This window comes from Mustela nivalis (assembly GCF_964662115.1).
Source record: "Mustela nivalis genome assembly, chromosome: X".
Lineage (NCBI taxonomy): Eukaryota > Metazoa > Chordata > Mammalia > Carnivora > Mustelidae > Mustela > Mustela nivalis.
Genome location: NC_139040.1, coordinates 97,471,440 through 97,496,379, shown reverse-complemented (window position 1 = coordinate 97,496,379; position 24,940 = coordinate 97,471,440). Strand labels below are relative to the sequence as shown.

Sequence of the window (24,940 nt, the reverse complement as noted above, 5' to 3'; positions counted from 1 at the left end):
TGGGGCGCCTGGGTGGCTCAGTAGGTTGGGCTCTGGGCCTGAGCCCCACATCGGGCTCTCTGCTCGGCTTTCCCCTCTCTCTCTGCCTGCCTCTCTGCCTGTGATCTCTGTCAAATAAATAAATAAAATATTTTTTAAAAATTACAAATTTCTGTTAATCCAAAGGTACCATTAAAAGAATGAAGAGATATGTCACACAGTTGCCATTAGGGAAGAGTAATCAGGAGAAATCACAATGAGATTACACTATACACCAAGTGGCAAAAATTAAAAATACTGACATTGCCAAGCATCAGCAAGAGTGTGCAACATAGGCAATAAATAATCATGAGAAAAAAGGAGAGTGCTGTTAATAAGGACTAATGACAGGTTTTTAAACAGGGGCAGTGCCAGGAAAACCAGGACTTGAATCACCTTAAGAGAGGCAAATACCATCGGTAAAGGGTTGGTTGATACATCTGCTTTAGAAAATAAACTTGGTATGATCTTGGAAAACTGAAGTTGTATAAACTCTAAAACCTATCAATTCCACTCCTAGGTTTATGCCCAGGATATATGTACAAGATTGTTTACAACAGCACTGTTCAAAATAGCCAAATCTGCAAACAACCCAAATACATTAAATAACATTAAAACGAGTAGGTAAATTGTGAATGTTTGTTCATTGCAATACTATACGGCGATAGAGGAGCACAAAGCAACCTGGATCAAAGACTATAAGAGAGTATATGCTGTATGACTTCATTTAAATAAAGATTTTAAAAGACAGATAACACTGAAATTATATTACTCAAGGATACTGTATGGATGGTATAGACATGAAAGAAGGAGGTGAAGTCTAGATTAAAGGTAATCTGAGAAAAGAAGGGGATTGTGGTTAAGAGTATTATAGGCAGTGTTTGTATTTCTTGACCTGGTTGTGGGTAATGGTTTGTCAGTTTACAATAATTCCTTAAGCTGTATAGTTCTGTGTATGCATTTTTCTAAATGAAACAGATTGTATAAAAAAAGGTTACATCTATATGTGATGTAGGTGTTTGTATGTATCCATACACTCTTTCACCCAGTAATTCTATTTCTAAAAGCTTATTTTGAGGAAATAAAGCAATCAGCCAGTGTGAACAGAAATTATGTACAAAAATATTATTAATCATAACATTACTTCTAATACGGAAAACAGTGTAAATGTCCAACTATAAGGAAATCATTAAATATGGCACGTGCATATGGTTGAGATATCTTAATGCAACCATTAGACTACTGTATCTAAAAAATATTTAACGGCACAGCAAAATGCTTAAAATATTAATTGAAAAGAATTGGGAAACAAAACTGCATATATATAAAATGAGTCCAACTGTGATCATGAATATAAGTAGAAGAAAATGTTCTGAAATGTTCACTGTGATTAACTTTTGTTAACTTTGTAAGTGGTATGATTTTTAGTATAATTTTTCACAATTTCTAAATTGGTACAAAGTATGTGTATTGTAAAGATTATTTATACTAGAAACTACTTATAATTTTTATTTTTAAATGAACAAACTTCTTTCAATAATGGAAAATTAACTAAATTTTCCTATTTTATGTGCATATAAACTTATTTCAAAATTATTTTTAGTGGCTAAGATCAGCTTTCATATACAAAAAAATTTACCAGAGTGACAACTTCAAATTCATTTCTAAGATAGTAGACATCAAAATGTAGTTTGTTTTCTAATGTAGCATTCAAAAGTTAAAATTTATTCTATACCGTAGCATCTCAATCTAGGCTTTGTTTTACAGAAAAATTGGGATTCCTACATTCTTCTGTTAATAGACGTCAAAATGATACAGTAATTACAGTTAAAAAAAATCCGAACTCCACAATTTACAGGTAATTATATTTTGTTTGCAGATCCAAGAGTTAATCAACTTAAACCCCTTCCATTTATCTGTTTTTAGTTTGTGCAGAATAGAGTTAAGATAGCAGGCCTAAGCTTTTGAAAGGGCTTGAAAGGCCTGTCTATGGAGTTAGCTCTCCATTGGCATCTGGCAACTTGGACAGGTTCCTCCCATTCTAACTGAAAAGCGTGGCTCACTGTGTCTAAATTGTGCAAACAATATGATTTATCCCGAACACCTGCTTTCCCTCTGGGAGGCTGGAAGATGGTACTGGCCAGGCAGAGGGTGTCTACATGACCAGCTCCCAATAAATATCCTGGGTGCTGAGTCACTAATGAGCTTCCCAGGTTGGCAACTTTTCACACGTGTTATCACAACTGGCTGCTGGCAGAAGACCCTTGGAAGCCTGTACCTGACGGCTCCTGGACTTCAACTCATATACCTTTTCTCTTAGCTGGTTTTGCTTTATAGAATCTCTGAGCTGCAATAAATCCCAGTTGTGACTACAACTAGATGCTGAGTCCTAGGAGTCCTCCTTAGTCAATCATCAAACCTGGGGGTGTGTCTTGGGGGAACCCTGACACATAGTTCTTAAAACTAATATAAAACTAAACATTTAATTTAGTGGTAAAGCTAGTTCAGATAAATGTTTAATTTTTTTAAAAAAAGTTTATGATGATAGGTTTTTTTCCTTTCAAATGGTATTTATCCAAGGTCTTCACAAGCACCCAGCTCATCCTCTCATAAATCTTATTGCATAAGTTTCTGATGTTTACTAGTACCAAACGATATTTTCCAACCATTTCCTATTACCCAGCACTTATGCAGGCATTTGATAAATATGTGCTGATGAATGAACAGCATTTTTATCATTACACATAAAAACAAAAAAAACCCAAAAGATCAGACTAGCTCTAAAAATATGTACAGATCTTCATATAATTTTCAATGCCACAGTGCAGACTTGATATGAAATAAATATACTTTCCTTTCCTGGGCAAGTTTGCTAGTAAGTAGAAATCAGTTCTACCTTAGCAGCATAAATGAATTCCACAAATATTCCCTTCCCCAAGCTTAAACACCAGACCAAAAGGAAAAACAAATAAAATTTAAAAAATAAAAAAGCTATCAGTTTATCTCCTCGTGAGCTTCAAAAATACAAACTGCTAATATTATTTTAAAAGATACAAACTATTGTTTTCATGTCACATGTATTTTAAATCCATATTTAATTACTACAAAAGTCTCCCTGTGGTATATGTAATCATTCTATAATAAGGTAATTAAAATTCCTCGGCCAGCCAATTTAGGATTTACAGCTTAACTCAAGTATCAGACACTATTAAAGACAAGCCCGGATGTGTTACTTAGAAATAAACATTTAATTTAAGTGGGCGTGGCACAACACAGCCCCATCTTCAAAATTGGACCTATATTTTCAAATATGTTTCAGCAAACTATTGCAGACAAATCCAAATTTAAGTGTAATCCCAAAGCAATGGATCCCAAAGCAATCAATCTAGTGCAAACACATGCAGATATCTAACAAACAACTGTGTTTGTTGGGGGGAAATGACAGCACAGTCTCTAAATAGTAATGCCCTTACTTTAAAGGTCAATCATCTCTTTACCTCCTCTCACTTTGGGACTTGGCAGTTGTTGAAACTGAATATCTAGGGGTGGTGCCTGGGTACAAGCTTATTTGACAAGCTCTCCTTAGGATTTTTCAATGTTAAGTTTTGAAATCTACTGCTTTAATCTTTTCTGGCTCTAAAATTCTGCTTCTGTGAGTCTCTGAATTGGAATACGCTTTTAACTTAAAACCATTTGTAATTAAATGGGTACCAACGAGCTGGACAGGTTTTCTAACATAAGCAACCTGATCGGGCCATGTAATTTCATGATTGGCTTAAGGGGAAAAAAAGAAGAGTTGGTTATACACAGTCTATGGCAAAGGCAGATACGAATACCTATTAAGAAAGTCACTGATTTCTTTTTCTTCATCAAAATTATCAGAGCGGGACGCCTGGGTGGCTCAGTTGGTTAAGGAGCTGCCTTCAGCTCAGATCATGATCCCAGCATCCTGGGATTGAGTCCCACATCGGGCTCCTTGCTTGGCAGGGAGCCTGCTTCTCCCTCTGCCTCTACTGCCACTCTGTCTGCCTGTGCTCACTCTTGCTCCTCTCTCTCTGACAAATAAATAAATAAAATCTTAAAACAAAAACAAAAACAAACAAACAAACAAAAATTATCAGAGCTGTTTCCAAGTAGCCAAAAATTGCAAAGTCAACTGACCTTATTTCATTCGTTTTCCCTTTGTCTACTCTGTATTGGCGGCAGGTCATTAAAACTGGGAAATGGATCCAAATAACCCATCACCTGAGCAATGAGTCCGTGGATACCAGGGATCATTACAACTATTGCCAGAAACACAGAACTAATTCTGCAGTAGCTTTGTCGACATTTCAACTGTACAGACAATCTCTTACCTAGCCAGTAGGTGGAGGCACACACAAACTTACTGCTTTGCTCTTTGAGCCAAAGGACCTTAAATCTTCTAGTAAATTGGTCTTTTGTTTATTCATTTGTTTTAAACCCAGGAGATCAAAGAGAACACAAAAAAGTGAACAAGGACAACTGTGATGTGAATTTATAAAAAATGATACAAGGAACAATTTTATATTTATATTTTGTTTCTGGCCCTTTTGAGAAATAACTAAGTTACTTTAACTGTGAATTCAGAATCCACTTCCAGATCCCCAGAGCTAATAAAATAATTGTAAATTTAGAAAGAGATCTTTTAAAAATCCATGTTAAATCAGGGAAAACTGAACGTCAACCAAATGTGATCTAATACTAAGGAATGATTATTTTGCTAGGTATGATTACACTATTATGATTGATATCTATCTATATCTATACATCAAGTCCTTCTTTATAAATTCAAACATGAATATTTATAGGTGACATGGTATCCCTTTAGAAATCACCAGGAAAAAAAAGAAAAGACAACAGTAAATGCCACACAGAAAAAGAATGGCAAAATGTTGATAACTGTTGAATTCAGTGACAGGTGCACTGAGGTTCACAACTATTCTCTTTTTGTTTAAATTTTCCAAGACAAAAACTTCAGAAAATTAATTTATAGAGACACATTCTTGTGATGTGGGTTAACACTGAGATGAGATGACCAGTAGATATGCAACTTTAATGAAGTCTTATCTCCATACATAGGCACCAAGGAGTTATTTCAATCATGACTGAATCATATGAAAAATCAGCTCTATAAAATATAATAGAATTTAACAGGAAAGACTAAAACTAACTTGCTAAATCCCCTGGAAACAATACTTTCCAGATGTAGAATACTTCACCATTTTACAAAATGAATTCCCGTTTAGTTCTGATAATCGCTTCTCGGCCTTTTGGCTAAGATCAAGTGTAGTTCTGATAATCCTTATTAAGATTTTAAAGGTTAAAAAAAAATCCTGAGGCTCAGAGAAGCTAAATGGCGTGGCTGGGGTCACAAAATCCGTAAAAGTGATGGAGCTGGGACAGTAACCCAAGTTTTATAACACCAAAGATCATCTTCTCTCCACTGTACTATCGCTTCGATCCCATTGAAACAAATAGCAAACGTGATGAAATTTAGGTGAATCTTAAAATTTTGCCTTCTGTGCTCATTACTTTAGAGAATATGACAAAACTGTTTTTTTTCATTTTCTCAGTGAATAAAAATATGGATAAAAACAGATTCCTTGAATAAAGAATAAAATTAAATCAGAGAAAGTTCCTGAAAAAGAATGAAAGCATCTTAAAATTGGAAGGGACGCTAGTGGCCCTCCCGAGCCCAAAATCAAACCCTTATCTTTAGCCTCCTTGCTGGGTCCAGCTTGAGCTCAAGGTATTTTTAGTGAGGAACTGTGTACTGTGCGAGACAGCCTGCTTCATTCACTCACTTAGTCTGATTGCTACAGGGGCCTTCCTTGCTTAGGGGTGGAACTGACCTCCTGCTAGCTGATTCCAGTTATAGCCCCTGACCCTACACTGAACAAACATATAATCCTCTTACATATGACACCTTTTTAAGTAACTGAAGACTTCCATTATGTTCTATCATGGCCTTTGTTCTGAGGACTCTCTCCGCAGAAAAAGAAAATCAGTGGATACTTGAGTAACTAAAGCTTCCCAGTCTTTTCAACAACTCTTCCACGGTCTTCAAACTGGGATTTGGGAATCTCTCGGAGTATCCAAGGCCCTTCCATGAGATATAAGAATTAGGATCTTTTTAGGGCAACCAATGTCCATTTCTTCACTTGCCATAATTTAATCTGTCTGAAAACAAGTCTACGGTCTGCTGAGTTTTCCTTTTACATCACCACTCATACAAGCCCATCTCAAAAGACGAACTGCTCACCCAACCTGAAAAGTCTGCCTAGCTTCAGAGACAACTAGGGAATTCAAAGCTCCTGAGGGAGAGACTCTTGAGAGCAAAACATCGCTTCAGAAAGAACAAGAAGAGCCACCTTATTTCATCCAGACAATATATGCACGGCAAAGCCTTATCTATTTTAGAATTAAAAATCAATCATAAAATGACTGTCACAGGGATATCTATTAACACTTTAATTTTATTTGGAAAATGAAGGCAGATTTTTTTCTGACAGAGTGAGTCTGATTTGGCTGACTGGCTTGACAATGATGACTAGCTCTGCCATTTAGGTCACACAGCAGACATTTTCCATAAGCTGGATGAGATAAAGGTGCTGATCTACCGTTTTGAAGAAAATATATTTAAAAGAATACACAAAACACTAAAAATGATAGCCCCACAATAGAAGTTTTTATGTATCAACTCAAAAAGTATGTGAGGAGGTACATGGTTTTCAAAATTCTTTTAGCAGGTATGTCAACAAAAGTTTTGAACGCTGTGGCTCTAGGGCAAAATTTGTAGACTCTTTCCCACTCTCGTTATTCCCTTCAGGCAGCATGCCAGTGTCCTGCTTACTATGAACACTCTAGGGAGAACAGGTAATATATAATAACTGTGAGTGTGGGCTTCGTTCTAAATACTATCTGTATTTAATTAAGATAGCCAAAGGTTCCATTCAGGGCTTTTTTTTAAAGCTGTTGCAACAACTACCTTTCAAAACATTTCTCTTTTTCAAAGCAGTTGCAACTAAGCTTATTGTGATCTTGCACTTATATAACTGAATGAGTGAGTTTGTATTAATTGGTCTTAAATTTCCTTTTTTTTTTGTTTCCGCTCCTTTGCTATAAACTTGTAAAATATTTTCAAAAAATTTTGATCTAGAAATTCAGTGTGTGAGCCAGCCTTCCATGATAAGGAGTGGGGGCCATGGAGAGGGCAGCTTCTGACATGGCTCCCAAGGATCTCCAGTATCTCTTGGTGCTCACACCCTCATGTAATACTCTGGCCTTATGTGTGGGCTGGATCTGGGGACTTACTTCTAATTAACAGAATATGGTAGAAGTGATGGTGTGTGATTTCTGAGATTAGATTACTAAACTGACTTCCAAATGGAGAGGCCCGAAAAAAAACAAACAACAAACAAACAAACAAAAAAACAAATGGAGAGGCCTGGTGACAAGGAACCCGGGGAAGCCTAGGCCAATGGCTCATGCAGAACTGAGGCTCTTAGTCGAATAGGCTACTGCCAACAAGCATTGTGAGTGAGCCTAGAAGGAAATCCATCCCCAGCGGAGTTTTAAAATGACTCCAGTCCTGGCCAATGCCTCGATTACCACCTTGTGAGAAATCCTAATCAACGTCACTGATTAAAATTCTGGAAAGAACAGGATACCATCCCATAAAGCTTACACAGTCTCTTTGGACACAATTGTCCAATTAGCTACAAAACTACCCAGTTATACTATCCTTAGCTCACATTTCTCCATCTTACTGACAAAAATTCTATGACAAACATGTCAAGTGGTTTATTAAAATAAAATACACTGTTATCTACAGAATTTCCTTAATATGCCAATGTGGTAGTTATATCAAAATAGGAAGTGAAGTCTGTTGTTACTTGTTTTTCGTTGCCAGAGAGGTTTCCAACATGGAGACCTCTTCTCCCACCCCACTTCTCTTCAACAAGACTCCTATGGTCAGAATTTTATATTTTGGGGCCTGCTATTCATCTGAACTCTTTCTACAGCCTCGTCTCTGAAGTATACTAAAAATGAAGGTTAACTAAATATGCCCAACTTTTGCTTCCTCAGCCATTGTGAACCTTAAGATGAGATAATCCTTTTATTCTGGTTACTTTTTTTAAACAGATGAGCTCACAACTATTGTTAAATTTTAAAAGTGTTAGCATTATCCCAAACCAGCACTGCTAAAACTTTAACCCTTAAGAAAATAAAAATGTACACTCACAATTCAAAAACCATGTAAAGCATTCCATCTGAGCTATATGTCTCCAATAACTCGACAATATGGGGGTGTTTCAGCATATGACAGATACTGGCTTCCCGCTTTAGATCTGCAAAACAAACACAGCACATACTTTGTTAGGTAAGAACAAAAGACAATCAGAGTGAATGATGAATGAATGGATATGATCTATGGTAACATGAAGACTTCTCTAACTAAAGAGATGAAATCCCCCATTTAAACTAAGCTTTTTTACCCTTTAAAGTCTTTGATGATATAACTTTTTCATATTTTTGCCAGTTGGTATCTATCTATCTATCTATCTATCTATTAGAGAGTCAGCTCTTATTTTTATTTATTTAAGTAATTAAGCTCTATGCCCAGCATGGAGCTTGAACTCATGGCTCCGAGATCAAGACTTGCATGCTTCAGCAACTCTGCCAGCCAGGCACCTCAACTCTTATTAATAAGAAACGTAAATAGCATGAATACTTTCCCCAAACCCTTATAAACAAGCCTCAAAATTTATAACTTTCTTGATCTGGTAATAACTCAATCTGCTGTTCTGAATTGTACCTCTTTTTCTTAGTTTTCCCTAAAGTGGATAAGAACATGTTGTCTGTTCTTTAGCTTAAAATCTAGCATTTACAGATACACAGCAGGGAAGTTACATGGAATAAAGGGCAAAATGATTTAAACAGTAAAGGCACTGCTTCTACCCAGCATCAAAGTCAGAAATTTATTTTACATTATCTATAAAACATATTTAACAATTCAGGACACTAGTTATGTTGTTATCTTGAAGAACAAATTCAGACAATGTAGGGTAGACTACTGTGTAAATTACAGAACGCTATTTGGAAAATAAAACTGTCCATACCATGTCATCATTGTTCGAACACATTTTGGGCATAGATATCCCTTGCCATGTCCACATGGAACAAAAGAACTAAAGCTTTCCTGTGTCAATACCACTGGAGTTTTACCTGTTTGCAGGTGAATAAAATCCAGTGTGACATTTTTATATTTGGAAGTAAAAGGCAAATAGGTAAAGAAGAACCAAGCATGAGGATGTACTACATGAAGGGAAAGAGACAATGTTATTTCCTCTCTGATTTATTAATTCAACTTGGCTTTGTCAATAAGAGCAATTGTTGTAGATCAAACTACAGAAGACTTGTATAAGGTTAGGATGAGGAAGTCAGTAAATTAGACAAAAGAGAACCCACTGGAAAAGGAAGAATTAATAATACAATATTAAGAAAGTCAAGGGAGTAGAGGGAATCAAGGCATGAGTAGTTGGAGAAGGCTAAGAAAAGGCTGTTTAAGAGTCAGCCGAAGACCATTAGCAGTCTGGGCAAGATCAAGTTCTGTGGAGAGGTCAGGTCTGAAGTTCGTATGCAGGAGACAATTATGTAATAACAGATTAAAATTCATCCTGTTTCTCACTGGGCTAAATACTTAATAGAGTCATTACTCTTGCTGAGCCAACAACCCTACGAGGTTGTTGTACGAGCTCACACTTTACAGGTGAGGAAGCTGAGGCTTAGAAATGTGTTCAAGATCACACAGCTAACCACAATGGCTAGGTCTGAGCCCTGGCCTGTCCAACTCCAAAGTCAGCAGTCCTTCGATGATGCCATGCCAGGTTTAGACATGATGAAATCAGAAGAATCTGGCTGTAGGAAAGGAATGGCAAAGTTAAAGAAGGTTTGATTTTTCTGTTGTTGCTGCTGTTTAAAAACAAAACACTGTGTCAGTGGCAGTGATGAAAAGCCCATGGGATTTATAGTCGGAAACTTGGGGCCGGGTCTGCCACTTGCCAGATGACTACTACCCTCTACAAGTGCCTTCCTCACCGCAGATGAAATAGGGCAGGCTGGAGGGGATGCAGGGCCTGCAGAGTCTACTCAATCGCCTTCAAGGGGCAGCGCTAGGATTCCCACGAAAGAATGGTTGTGGGGGGCACCTGGGTGGCTCTTTTAGCTCAGATTACGAACTCAGGGTCCTGAGATGGAGCCCTGTATCAAGCTCTGCACTCAGTGGGGAGCCCACTTGAGATTTTCTCTCTCCCTCTCCCTCTGCCCTTCCCCCCACTTGCTTGTGCACTCTCTCTTCAAAATAAATAAATCAATCCGTGTTCATGGGAAAGGAAGAGGCCAGAGGCACATGAAAGATGGTCTCCATCTCCAAAAGTGCTTGGGAAGGTCCTGCAGGAGAGGAAAGGTGTGAATCAGGTGTGGGTTTTGTGTAGAAAAGTCGTTAACTTGAGGAAGGCTTTTGACAAGTGTTGCTGGAAAGCCAGGCTGAAGCCAGGAAACATAAATCAGGTATCTGTGCTGTTTTTTTTTCTCTCTCCTTCTTCAAGAATGTTCTACCTCCAGATTTTACGAAAAGCTCAGGAGTTTTAATTTTTATTTTGCCCTTTTCATGTAACTACAGCGTGTTGCAACTTTCATACCCACTTTGCCAGTGCCACGTCTGTTGTACCAAAGGACGGCAAGTAGAAGCGGCTGTCCTAAAGACCCCTGCCATCTGACCTGCACAGTTCTGCTTGATACACAGCTGACTGTGCTCCTGGCCTAGTCTCTCATCACCTAACCACCCTCCAAACGAAGGCACAATTGCTGTGGACCCTCCCTTCACTTCAAAGACTAAAGCCATTGAAACATCACTGGATCTGGCATTTCAGGGTCTAAGGAGCAGAGCACTGAAGAGCACAAAACTAACAACATAAAAAGATATTTGAAATTATAAGGGCAATGATGCAAAAGATGGTTTACATCTAGAATAATTATGGCACCATTTTCCATAATTCAGATATCGATTGAATGGGTATACTAAGTAGCCCAAATGGAAAATCATGGTTTGAAAAATACAAATGCATTATATAAGCATTCAAACTATAGATTCCAGGAGTATTAAATTCAGAATGCTTGGTTTTAGATGTGAATGTGAATTAAAGATATATTAAGTGCTATTAATTCCTTGCTGATATAGCAAACTAAAAATAGCATTTTCCTACGAACCAACTCATGAGGCAGAGTAGCAAGGAATTCAAAAGTAGGGGATAACGATTTGAGGTTGTGATGAACTGCTCTGAGATACTAGCACGGAACATGCCTATGAATGCCCTGACCGAGTCACGATGGCTGCTTTCCAGTGCTACACTGTCCATAATGACTGGTACTTCTCTCCACAGTTCCTTGTATCTTTTCAGTTCGTATTTTTCCAATTTGTTCAACTGCAATTTATAATCTTCGACATTTAAAAGATTTAAAAAATAATTTCTGTTTTTACTGCACTGATACTTAACTATGTGCCTGTAATAATGCATTTATTTCCCTTTAAGGGGGGCACTAATAATACTGAAAGTAATATTTGGTTTTCGGACCGTAACTGGAGAAACACACTTAAATCAAATCAATCCGCTTACTATGTATGAGTACTACTACCACCACTAGCAGTTTTCTAAGAACTCTGGGCATCCAAGAGTAAATCAACTATGCCCCACAGGCTTGACCTCTCCAGTCTGTTCCTCAAGCAAGGGAGAGTTAAGGAGACTGTTTCAGGTGGTCTCTTTTATTTGAGTGTGTGTTTTTTTTTTTTATTTCCTTTCAGCTAACAGTAGTCATTGTTTTTGCACCACACCCAGTGCTCCATGCAATCCGTACCCTCTCTAATACCCACCACCTGGTTCCCCCAACCTCCCACCCACCGCTGCTTCAAACCCCTCAGATTGTTTTTCAGAGTCCATAGTCTCTCATGGTTCACCTCCCCTTCCAATTTCCCAACTCCCTTCTCCAGGTGGTCTCTTTTAAAAAGAAGTTTCCAGGGTGCGGGGCTGGCTCTGTGAGTGCAGCATGTGACTGACTCTCGATCTCAGGGTCATGGGTTTGAGCCCCACATTAGGTGTAGACATTATTTAAAAATACCATCTTAAAAAAGTAAATAAAAAGAAGTTTCCTGGAAAGTATTGTTCATTCTACTACTAGTTGTTCTTATGCTAGGAGAATTCTTCATGCTGTCTTTTAAAAGTGGGGTACCACTTACAGAGTAACACAATTCTGTAATAAGTTAATGTGACCATGGATCAAAACTAATTTGGGTATTTACAAATAGGATTGAAGAAACAATTTCTGACATTCTTAGTATTAGAGTAGCAATCTTGACCTCAATATTTGAACTTGAAAGGATCTAAATTTAAGAGTTAGCTCGCAGAGAGCTGTTCTTCAGATCAGCACTGTCCAATGGAAGTATAATGTGAGCCACATACATAATTTTAAATTTTTCAGTAGTCACATTAAAAAGTAAAAATAGGTGAAATTTATTTTAATAACATATTTTATGCAATCTAATATATTCAAAGTAATGTTTAACATATGATCATATTAAAAGTTATAAATATGTTTCTTTTCTATAGGAAGTCTTTGAGATCTGGTCGTGTTTTAGATTTATAGCACATCTAAATTTGGACCAGCCATATTTCAAAGGTTCACAGCCACAACATAGCTAGTGGCTACCAAACTGGAACAGTGTAGCTCTGGCTAAGCCACCTTTAATTCTTATCCTCTCTCCATAGTGGGTTCTACTGCATTTCCTACACAGATAGTTGTAAAGACATCCAGTCATTCAATACAGATTCTAAACTCAGAAGAGGTGTTTTTTAAAAACATTTCCATAGAAGGAAACTCTACTTTCAACAATCCAAATCCACCAGTTAACAACTTAAATCTGGAATTTTTTCACTATTGTTAATCTTAGTCCTTCATTTGGCAGTTTTAAATTATTTTATCTTGTTTAATCAACCAAACACAAAAATAGTGGTCAACATTTACTGTACTTTTCCTGTCCTTTGTACACTTCCAGATTTATTGAATGACCTTACACTATTCAATACAACATTTGATAGTTTAACTGCCCCTCTATAAATCCTTGTTTAGTAACTATAATAACCCTGTGAGATAAATATGCCAATTCCCATTTTACCGAGGAGGAAAGTGAAGCCCTGGGCTCAGTGAGATGAAGAAGTTGCTGAAATCATACAAATAGTAAGTAAAGGAAGAAGGCCTAATAATGGAAGTCTGGGGCTCTTTTTTCACACCACAATGGCTCCTGGGGCTGTACAGTTTTCACATGTGCCCTTGAGATCCAATCACACAACAGTGCTAATGTGGAAACACTAATTTGGGTGACAAGCCTTCAAGATTGTTACAGAAAGAATTTATGTCAGCTTGCATGGTCACCAACGATGATTAGAAACTAGACACTGTTCTTTTCCTGACAAATGCATAAATATTGTCATTTATTTCCAATTTCTAACTTGTGTTAGAAACTTGACAGTTAGCAAAATTTACTAAGAGCTGACCCCAGGCTCCAAATGCACATAAAGAATATTCTAATCTAGTTACAGAAATAATTAGGACAAGAATTAATGCTTCAGTTGAATCAATATTAATAACAAAATAAGTAAATGAAAGTCATTATTGACTCAACATTTTTTCCTTGCTGTACTAAAATTAATGACCATATGATATTGCAATAGGGGAATCTGAGCAGAATCTTGGAAAGATATAGAAACAAAGCCAAATTCTGTTACTGAGTACCACCTTCATATAATAACCGACTTGAAAACTAAAGATCCCAGCTGCCTTTGGCAAGAATACAGGTCAGGTTGGCTTTAATGAGGCTATCTTCCTATAAATCAGGGAAGTTGATCTTCTCTACCAGTAGATGACTAGAGGCCCAGACAAGCCCACACCAATCTGGGTTAACTGCAAACTCATTATTTCTTTGATCTTTTATATATTTTACTACCACCCTATACATTTTATTATCTTTTTTTAACAAAGAGAAATCCAGGCAGCCTCTAAAGTTTTGAATTCTTGCCCACATTTTTTTGATACTATGGTTTAAAAATCCCATCTCTCAGGTGAATAAAGAAAGGAAGCAGTATACCATTAACTGAGAATATGTGATTAAAATTTTTTCTTAAATAGGCAAAAGTATTATAAATCAATGTTAACTACATTAAGCATTTACAAATCAATGAGGTTTTCGTAACATATTTCCCAAATAATTTTTCAGTTCTGATAAATACAATAAAACAGCCTGCCCAGTTGAATACCAAATTTAAACCGAATTCAACACTGCATTTATGAACAACTAAAAGCTGTAAAGTAGAAACATGCCAGTTATTCTGAGAACTACTTGTCTTCCCTCTCACTCTTCATTAGGATGAGTTTGGCAAATAATTATCTAAAGTACCATTTATTTTCTAGTGACTTAAATTTTATAAACTCCAGGTCATTCCTAATCAATACTAACGTACTATAAATCACTGAACTTACTAAGTAGATATTAATAAAATTAGAGGTAACCAATTCAATGATCTTTATTAATATTTATCTTCTGAGATGTTAAAATCCTGAAAGAAGAGCATTTGCTTACAAAGCCATTGGTGGATAAGAGCCAACATTAGGTTAAAGAGAAACCAAATTATTTGTCTCTTAGAAGATATAACTGAATCTTCTATTCAAGTAGTTACTCAACCATGGATTGGGTGAAAATCTGTTTTGCAATCAACTAGTAAAATGTTCATTATATGGATAAAAGGAGAAGGCAGAGGTTACTGAAATCCAAACCAAACAAAATTCCAGTATTAGAGCTTTTCTCAAGCAAATAAATGACCATTCTTAAGATATTTTGTACCTGACAAAGAAAAAAATACAATATTTTAAACATTTATAGAAGGTACAATTTCTCTATTGCTTTTCCTTTTGGGAAATGTAAACCAAAAAGCTCTGCAAAAAGGTAGAAAGATGGGGCATTTTACTATTATAAAAACCAGATACCTATTTCAAAATGGTACTCCTAATTTTATGGAAGAAAATTAGAGAAATACTAGTTTATGCCTCACTTACTTTTCAACATTAGAGCCTTAAAAAACATACTCTTTAGGAGCATGAAGGAACTTTGTGGAATGACAGAGTGTATATATTTGTTAAAAGCCACTGGACTGAAGACTTAAATGGGTTCATTTTATGGTACATAAATTTTTATTCAGTCAAGTTTACAAAGAAACTTCCTGCAATAAGACAGGAATTCAACTAATGTCTCTCAGTCAAAAAATGTTACCCACATATCTGTATTTTATACTCTTAATTATCTTACCTATCATTACCTTGTATTTTTATTTACTTACTGATAGCTGAGGAGTTCAACAAGCATATGGGCCAGGATAGGCTTCCTTACTATCCACTTCCTCCCACCCCTCCTTCCTCCAGGATAGGACCAGCCCAGGAAACACTGCCAGCAAGACCAAACGTTTCCCCAGAAAGCAATTTATAGTCTGTGCTAATACATAAATAAAAGAATTACTGAGGCCAAGATTCTGTGTGGCATAGTGCATTTGTTATCAGTTTTGTTCTTTTAAATATAGGTTTCCCCATCCAGCAGAATCCTTTTATCAATAAATCTCATAAAAATAGTAAAACACCAAATTTATAGTAAAAAATAAGTATGGTTATATGTACTCATTGTGAAAAGGATCAATAAAAACAATAAGCTAACTGTTTTGATAAATAACTTGCAATCAGGGATTATGGAGAGCTCTGTGGGCACGCGGCCTCAACCACCAAATTATTTCTTTATTTTATTTTGTTGGGCCCACTGCCAAAATTCGGATTTATAGGACTAGCTTCAAATGGCTAATAGGTGTATGTAATTTAAAAAGCTTGCCTTATAGTCAAGCAGAGAGAGTCAATTATCATATGGTTTCACTTATTTATGGAGCATGACAAACAGCATGGAGGACATGGGGAGTTAGGAGAAGGGAGTTGGGGGAAATTGGAAGGGGAGGTGAACCATGAGAGACTATGGACTCTGAAAAACAACCTGAGGGGTTTGAAGTGTGGGGGGGGTGGGAGGTTGGGGGAACCAGGTGGTGGGTATTAGACAGGGCAAAGATTGTGTGGAGCACTGGGTGTGGTACAAAAACAATGAGTACTGTTATGCTGAAAATAAATTAAAAAATGATTAAAAAAAGCTTGCCTTATAGTCTTAATTTTAAAAAAAAACTAATCAAGAAGCTTTAAAGAGTAGTAGAAATTTTAGTTTCAAAGTAGAATCGCTGACGGCAGTAGAAGGTGGCAGCAGGGAGAGGATACTTCTGGTACACAGTGAAATTTCGGACTAAGGGAAACATAGGGAGTTCTGAAAAGGCCGTATTTCTCCTTTTTTTTAAAGTAAAATTTTAAGTAAATTAATACACTGCTTTACCCTTAGAACAATCTGTCTTCATTTAATCTTTTCTACAAAACCAGGAGGTAGCAAACTTAAGTAGCTGAAAATGTGGCAGCTCTCTAGATCAGAAATTCTTAATTTGGGATCAGAGACCATTTTATAAATCTGTTAATGTGACAGATACTCTGACCCAAAGGTTGTCCATAAGATTTAAGAAAAGCACAAAAGCCTAAGAGACTGGCCTAGATACTGATGTCCAAGGATCAAGATCATGACAGATAATCATGTAACCCAACTTCTGGAGGCCACAAGAACACTGCAGAAGGTGGAAAGCCATAGAAGCTAGTGCCTCCTTACAACGGGCACTATTGAGGACAGTGGGATAAAAATGGGCATGATTTGAGGATAACCATTACTAGATTTAAAAAAATAAGCAATATTCCCCATATCATTTTAGCCTCTGCTCCAATCTTAGCACTACACTCTGTGGAATGCATGAAGCCACCATATAGTGTATTTTTCGAAAGTTTACAAAAAGTTCCTTTGGATTCCATGTGGTCCAATTTCCTGCTTCCCATCTGACAGCAAAACAATATAAATTCTTTATTAATTAGAGTATGTTTACACACACACAAAATAAGTGTATTTTATAAATTTATGCTAAACATTTTCTCCATTTGTCATAGGCTGAATGCCAGGATATGCATTTTCTTACTCTTGAAAGAATGTATGTTTATAATCAACCTGCCTTCTTTGGCTTTTTTCATAACAGCTCTTTTGTCATTTTATCAAACTTGGACTGGGTAAAACATAAGTTCTTTTAGAAATTCAGATGGAAGCACAGGCTTCTAGCATCTGATTTACACACAATTGAGTGCAACCCTGGCAAGGGAGGATGTTCAGAGCAAGTAATAACAAGTAGAAGGAAGTCAGGCAGGGCCTTAAACCCTCCTCTTCACTTAAGAATCCATTTGGCATTCAGTAGTAACAAGAGACCTAATTCAGGTCTCAATATTAAGGGACACAAAAACAATCAAGATCTTCTGTAGGTCATTCTACATAAAAGTTTATTTCACAAAAGTGACTTTTCCAGAAGGGTACCAACTCATCCTGGTTTGTCTGGGATTTTCCAGTTGTAGCTCTGAAGATTCTGTATCCTGAGAACCTGCCCTCAATCCCAGGCAAACCGAAATTGTTGGTCACCCTATTTCTACAGAGCTGGCACTTACCTTTCTAAATGCTAACACTCTTCTATAGGAAGGCAGTTATGATATAAGAGAGCAACAGATTTGTAGTCAAAAGGCCTAACTCTTTTTTTAAGAGAGAGAGAGAAAGAGAGAGTGCATACTCACACGAGCAGGGGGAGGTGCAGAGGGAAAGAGAATCTTTTTTTTTTTTTTTAAAGATTTTATTTATTTATTTGACAGAGAGAGATCACAGTAGGTAGAGAGGCAGGCAGAGAGAGGGGAAGGGAAGGAAGCAGGCCCCTGCTGAGCAGAGAGCCCAATGCGGGACTCGATCCCAGGACCCTGAGATCATGACCTGAGCCGAAGGCAGCGGCTTAACCCACTGAGCCACCCAGGCGCCCCGAGAATCTTTTTTTTTTTTTTTAAGATTTTATTTATTTGAGGAGAGAGAGTGCGCACGCATGTGCGCAACAAGCTTGGGGAAGGCAGAGGCAGAAGGAGAAGCAGACCCTCGTGGAGCACGGAGCCAGACGTGAGACTCGATCCCAGAACCCTGGGATCATGACCTGAGCCCAAGGCAAACACTTAATGACTGAGCCACCCAGGCCCCCTGAAGAGACAGAATCTTAAGCAGGCTTCACACCTATCATAGAGCCCAATGCAGGGCTCGATCTCATGACTCTGAGATCAAGACCCAAGCTAAAATCAAGAGTTGGTCTTGATTGACTGACAAGTCACCCAGGCACTTCCAAAAGTTCTATCTTTAAATCTTATCTTTATAGCCTAATCACCTGAATATCAGTTTCTTCACTGATGTTTTCTTCACAATCGAAAAACTAAGAGCACAGCTCTCATACAGAGTTGAAGATAACCCGGGTATGGGGGTTAAGTATGGGGACCTACTTGCCATAGTGTGGGACACAGAGCATGTGCACAGTTAAGTTCTGTGTCCTTTCCCTTTGACCATCTTTGGTGGAAATAATTCTTTCCTACCTTTACCAAATGTCGATCAAACCAAGTCTGAGGACAAGAAGTTGGCAGTGTGAACATGCAATTACTAAGCCACACCACTATGCAGTTCTTTTTTTTTTATAACCATATATTTTTATCCCCAGGGGTACAGGTCTGTGAATCACCAGGTTTACACACTTCACAGCACTCACCAAAGCACATACCCTCCCCAATGTCCATAATCCCACCCTCTTCTCCCAAACCCCCTCCCCCCAGCAACCCTCAGTTTGTTTTGTGAGATTAAGAGTCACTTATGGTTTGTCTCCCTCCCAATCCCATCTTGTTTCATTGATTCTTCTCCTACCCACTTAAGCCTCCATGTTGCATCACCACTTCCTCATATCAGGGAGATCATATGATAGTTGTCTTTCTCTGCTTGACTTATTTCGCTAAGCATGATTCGCTCTAGTTCCATCCATGTTGTCGCAAATGGCAAGATTTCATTTCTTTTGATGGCTGCATAGTATTCCATTGTGTATATATACCACATCTTCTTGATCCATTCATCTGTTGATGGACATCTAGGTTCTTTCCATAGTTTGGCTATTGTGGACATTGCTGCTATAAACCACTATGCAGTTCTAAACTTACTTTTACTTTGCAGTTTTTCATCTACAATTTTTTTGGGAAAATTGTATAATACAGCTTATACAGAACTGAATCTGAACCTGACCATAGGACTATTTGGGAAAATAAGTAAAAATACAGGTATTCAAAGTACCTAAAGGTAACACTGGTTAAAAAAAAGTGAAGGAGAATCCACAGAGCCAGATAGATGTGTGTGGCCTATTGACTACAAGCATCATTATTCTTCCAGACAGCCCTTGGACTCATCCTCAAAGTCAACTACTACCTCTCATCCACTTCCGACACGCAGACACGCAGTTGCCAAAACCTGTTCACTCTATTTCTGCAACACCTGTCAAAATGATCTGCCCCTTCCTGCTCTTATCCTAGTTTCAGCCCTCATGGATTCTTGTCTGGGTCTTTTAATGGGTTTCTTTGCCTCTAGTTCCTTCTTTTCATTCTACTCATTAAATTGTCACCACAGTTTCACTCTAAAACATGTATTATCACATCACTCCAAAATCCTTCGTTGCTCTGCAGTGCTTATACCAAGACATTATCATCTCTCAGTTTGGCTTTGGAAGCCTTTCAAAAATGATTTTAAGGCCAACAACTTAAGTGGGTCCATAGAGCTATTTAGCAACATAATTGAAAATGGAACCAAGTTCTCTTGCTTCTTAGTCAAGTAAGTTAGGTTTGCTTCTTTCTTTTTTTTTTTTTTTGATGTCCCATATATTACATTCCTTTCCAGCTTCATCCATCATCCTCTCCAACATCCCCATGCTGAACTACCTGCAATGTCTACAACCCTCCCCTCTTGGCCCATGCTCTCTATGCTCTTGAAAATGCTGCTTCCTGTTCGACACTCCATGTGCTTCCTTCTCTGTTTGTAACTCGGGAGTTACACTCACACTTTGCCTCAATGTTCTCCCTGACAATCTTGCCAGCTGACACAGGCATACCTTGCTGTGATCTAAGAACATTCTTCCCCACCCCCAGACAAACCTCAGTATCTCATCATTTGCCCAACTGTACTATATTGCTGGTGATTTCCATTCCCACCAACTCTGCTGGAAGGCAGCACCAAGCATGCAGAACTCCACTTGACCAATGTCTATTACATCTTCTGGCTCACATCAGAATCAAAGAGAGTTAGAAATGGGAAGGACAGTAAGAGAACCAATATCCCGTGTTCTTCTCTATCCTCACATTTTACTCATAAGAAAAATGAGATCCTAGAAAAGCAAGTGACATGTCCAGTTACACAGCTAGTTCACTGCATAACTGGAAGATGAACTCAGCCTCTGACTCCCAACAAGCAATCTTTCTGCTGTCTCATACCTTATTGGAAGATAACTCTAAAAATGTCCCAAATCTGAGGCAATCTACTCCAGGTAGTACCACCATATTGACTGAAGTGTTTTCAGAATATGACCAAAAAAGAAAGTGACATCTATGTGTAGCGAACTGGGTGCTAATATTATTCTGCATATTGTATTACCATGACTTAAAATGGAAAACTTCAAGGTACTCTCACTATTAAATGCACTAGCTTTACACAAATGTAACATACGCCTAACATTTCTAGGTCACTGCATAGAGTATGTACCAGAACTTCATTAGTTAAATGATCATAACTCCAAAAGAAGTGGAGTGGAAGATCTAGTTTTTTCCTCTAGTGGGAAAAAGAGCAACTAGAGGACACTAAAGATCATATTAAAGTTATTTAGACAAATAATATCATCAATATCTCTGGCTATAGACAGAAATATAATTAGTCTTGATAATAAAAAGATGAGATGATTACTTGCCCTTGACACGCCCAACACAAACATCTGATGAGTATTTTAAGTCAAGCTTGATTTGAGATCTGTCAATTCATTCAACCCTCCCAACAACCAAAAGAGGCAGATGATACCCATTTTACACATGAAGCGGTGGAAGCAAAAGCAGTTAAGAAACTCACCCCTACAACTCAACTGCAGAACAAGGATTTGAACCCAGACTGTCTCACCCCAGTACCTATGCACTTCCCACTTCACTATACTGCTTTTTAGCTCTACAACTACTCAATTCCAAAGATAAACCTGACAGGTAAGCTATTTCTCAAAAGTGAAATATAAGGTCTCAATTAAAATAAAATGCAATCAGAGCAAATTTCAGTAGTATGATCATAATACTTTTAAAAAAAATCTGAGTTTAGTCCTTTCAATTCAAGTCATCTGATTATATTTTTGAAAAATTACTTTGCCATTATGTGCAGAATCATTACAAATATAATGATTGGGCAGGGCTGCTGGATGGCTGCGTAAGTTCAGGGAAACCTTCCCCAGAGAGAGAGAGAGAGAGAGAGAGAGAGAGAAATTTGACTGACTGATTGATTTAGCTGGTCAAATTAACCACCAAGGTCTCCAGAGACTGATCAAAGGGCTTACAATAAATTGAAAAACACTTACTCAGTAAAATCCATAAAAATGAAGAACAATGGGAAGCTGTGAAATCCAGGATAAGGATGGCACCTGTGCCTCCACAGCCTCTGCCTTGGGTTGGAACTGTTCTAAAGGGCCCAGCATCTTAGGGGCAGATCAGCTCCTTGAGGTAGATGAGCTATTTGGGTCGGATTTTGCAACTGGTGAACACTGGGAGATACCATTTTGTACAGTTCCATGCTGTGGAAGGCATATGTTGTTGAGTGGGTGGTAGAAGCCAGATGGCAGCACCCATTCCCCAACACCCACCTCCAGCTAAGAACAGATTATCCAGGAGCGGGAGCTGATAAAGAGTGCAGTCCCTCTGCTCTGTGCTGCAAGAGAGCTACAGAGTTGGGCTTGGCAGCTAAGTGGTAGCTCCCATCTCCTTCAACTTCCTCAGCTGAAGACCTTGTCCGAGTACACTTAGCACCTGGTGAACACTGGCAGATGTCATCCTCCCTGACCTGGAGTATGAAGGATCCATAACGAATGCTAGTAGCAGCCAGGAGGGGGGACCAGCTCATGTCTTTCCTCCTCCAACACATAAAGACCCGCTCTATAGGGAGGATCTGGGTGGAGCAACTAGTGAGGAGTGAATTCCCCATTTGCCCTGCTCTTGCTCCACATTACACAGATTCTGGTTAGAGGAGAATAGAGCAAGCTTAATAGACTAACAAACCCTGCCCCTGATGAGGGGCCAGACTTGAACTGCATCAGACTATGGAGCAATTTACACCACAGGGCATGGTCAAAAACAGAATCAGCTAGCAATTAGTACCAGGTGATACCAATAGAGGTAGATCATTTTAACGGGAAATCAGGGGACGAGATAGTCAAAGAGACCTCAGGTAAAGCCACAGACATTCCTGACTGTCAATAAGGTTGTGGTCATGCCCAAGTCTGGGGTGGAGAGAGACCCTGGAGGTTACAGTGAACTAACCCAGCAGATTACTAAATAAGCAAACAAGAACAAGCCCTAGAGGCCAATATCCAGAGCTGCTGTGACATAAATTTAGGACATTCAAAAAACAGGAAAGTGTGACACTAACACAGGTTTTTAAAAGTATAGAAAATAAAAACTGCCTTTGAGGGGGTCAAGATATTGGACTTAAGGGTTAAGACTTCAAAGCAGCTATTATAAATGTATTCATAGAACTAAAGGAAATTCATGCTTAAAGAATTAAAGCAAGGTATGACAACATCTCAAATAGAGAGTATCGGTAAGAGATATTATAGAAAAGAGCAAATATTTATTCTCGGATTAAAAGTATGATAACCAAGATGAAAAATTCATTAGAAAGGCTCAGAAATAGAACTGAACTAGCAGAAGGATCACCAAACTTGAAGATTGGTTGACAGAGATTATGCAATCTGAAGAACGCAGAGGAAAAAAGAAAGCATGAACAGAGCCTCAGAGAAATGTGGGACACCAATTAACACACTGACATATGCATAATGGGAGTACCATAAGGATAAAAGAAAAAAAAGAGCTGAAAAAAATACACTGATATAAATGAATGGGTAGTGGTGTGTGTGTCTGTGTGGGGAGACAGACAAACCTCCCACATAGAAGATATTCAAATACTAATCAGGTTATCTGATTCTATTCTTTAAGACTTCACGAATCTTTCCTTTTTTTTGGTCCATCCCAACTGCCACCTGGGAGTTAGTTGAGGCCATTGTTTATCTTATACAGACAATGGCAAAAGCCCTCAAATCTCATCCTCATAACTATGGTCAAAGAGCTCTAAAATGAAAAGTCAATCATATCTGACTATATTTTCCCACACTCAAACTCCATTCCCCTTAGATGTGGCTTATTGGTCCATTTGGAGCTTTTCAGAATCACTACAGTACTTATTTTAAAAACAGACTCCTGGCCTACACCCCAGATCTACTAGCTTGGACTGAGAAAGGGGCCCAAAGATCAACCAGTGATTTTAATAACCACCACCCTCACCCTCTCTCCCACAATTTTTCTGCATAATGAAGAAAGAGATCCCCAGTGAAGTGGCCCCTGCTTAGGTCTTCATCCTTAGCTCCTGTTGCTCCCAGAAAGTTCCAAATCACAATCATTATAAGACCAGAGAGTGTTATATTGTAGGAGAGGTTAACCAGAGATTCATACAATAAATATATAATGTATATGATTTAGGGAAACATAAATCAAATGTGTGAATAAGTAAACCAATAATTCTACTTAAATATGGTGGTCTAAATGCTAGACCCACAAAGATTAAGAGAATGAGAAGAGGGAGCAGCACACTAGGTAGGGAAACAAAATCTCGGATGGTAGAAGTGAATGGGCAAAGTTAGTGGATCAGAGAAAGCTGAAATCCAAATGTGGGAGCCATAAGATGAGACTCCCAATCTCTGACCATGGGGATTGCAAACAACTGACAATCTCAAGTGTAGCACTAGAAATCCATCACGGTGATCCCACCAACACCATGCCTTTCACAGGCTATTCTCAGCCAGTGACTAAAAGCAGCAGGCTCATTTCTATGATACAGGACTCTGATGGCCAACACTGGCTTGAGGTCTCCCAACAGGCCTCACCAAAACTTTCTTGGAACTGCACCTTAGTCTAAGATTTTTCTTACCCAGTCTCCTCCCCAAAAAGTCAGACCTGTGTAACCTGTGATGGCTCTCCCAGCCTCCTCTGGCTCCTTCCCCTTTCGTTTTCACTCAGAAGTAGTTTCCTAATAAATTTCTTGCACATCTAATCCTTTCTGGTATTTGTTTATTGACCTGAACTGATATATCGTCTGCAACAAGGCAAGCCAGTAAACAGCAAGCTGATATGCCTATCAAAGTGTTTCCAAGAAAGTTTTAGGAAAAGGAAATGCAGGAAAAATTTTAAGAAAAAGGAAACATCTTTGAAGGCAAGGCTGTATGTTGGAGCAGACAAAAGGACTGGATGAACATTTGCTGAGGCAACCTGACCCTAGATATCCTTGACCAAGAAAATTATGCCTCCCTCCCAAACTCTTTGGAGATTTTGGATACCACACTCAAAGTTCTGGTCAAAATCAAGCACCATACTTCAACAGGAGGATTAACTATAAAGTTTAGGTGTTAAATAAAACACGTTAAAATAAAAACCCTCAGCCTCCTTCCTCAAGGCAGCTTAGAACCATTACCATCAGGCTTAGACCTATGTACAGCCATCACCCCCT

General features: G+C 38.2%; 1 protein-coding gene across 16 annotated transcripts in view; it reads right to left on the bottom strand.

Annotated features, from left to right (window-relative positions):
- CASK (calcium/calmodulin dependent serine protein kinase) overlaps positions 1-24,940 on the bottom strand; it is a 350,110-nt gene that overhangs the window by 207,571 nt on the left and 117,599 nt on the right. For all 16 annotated transcript variants that reach the window (XM_082717805.1, XM_082717813.1, XM_082717818.1 and 13 more), the window contains exon 3: positions 8,285-8,390. In XM_082717805.1, coding sequence (XP_082573931.1) covers positions 8,285-8,390 — 106 coding nt within the window. The remainder of the gene's footprint in view (positions 1-8,284; positions 8,391-24,940) is intronic.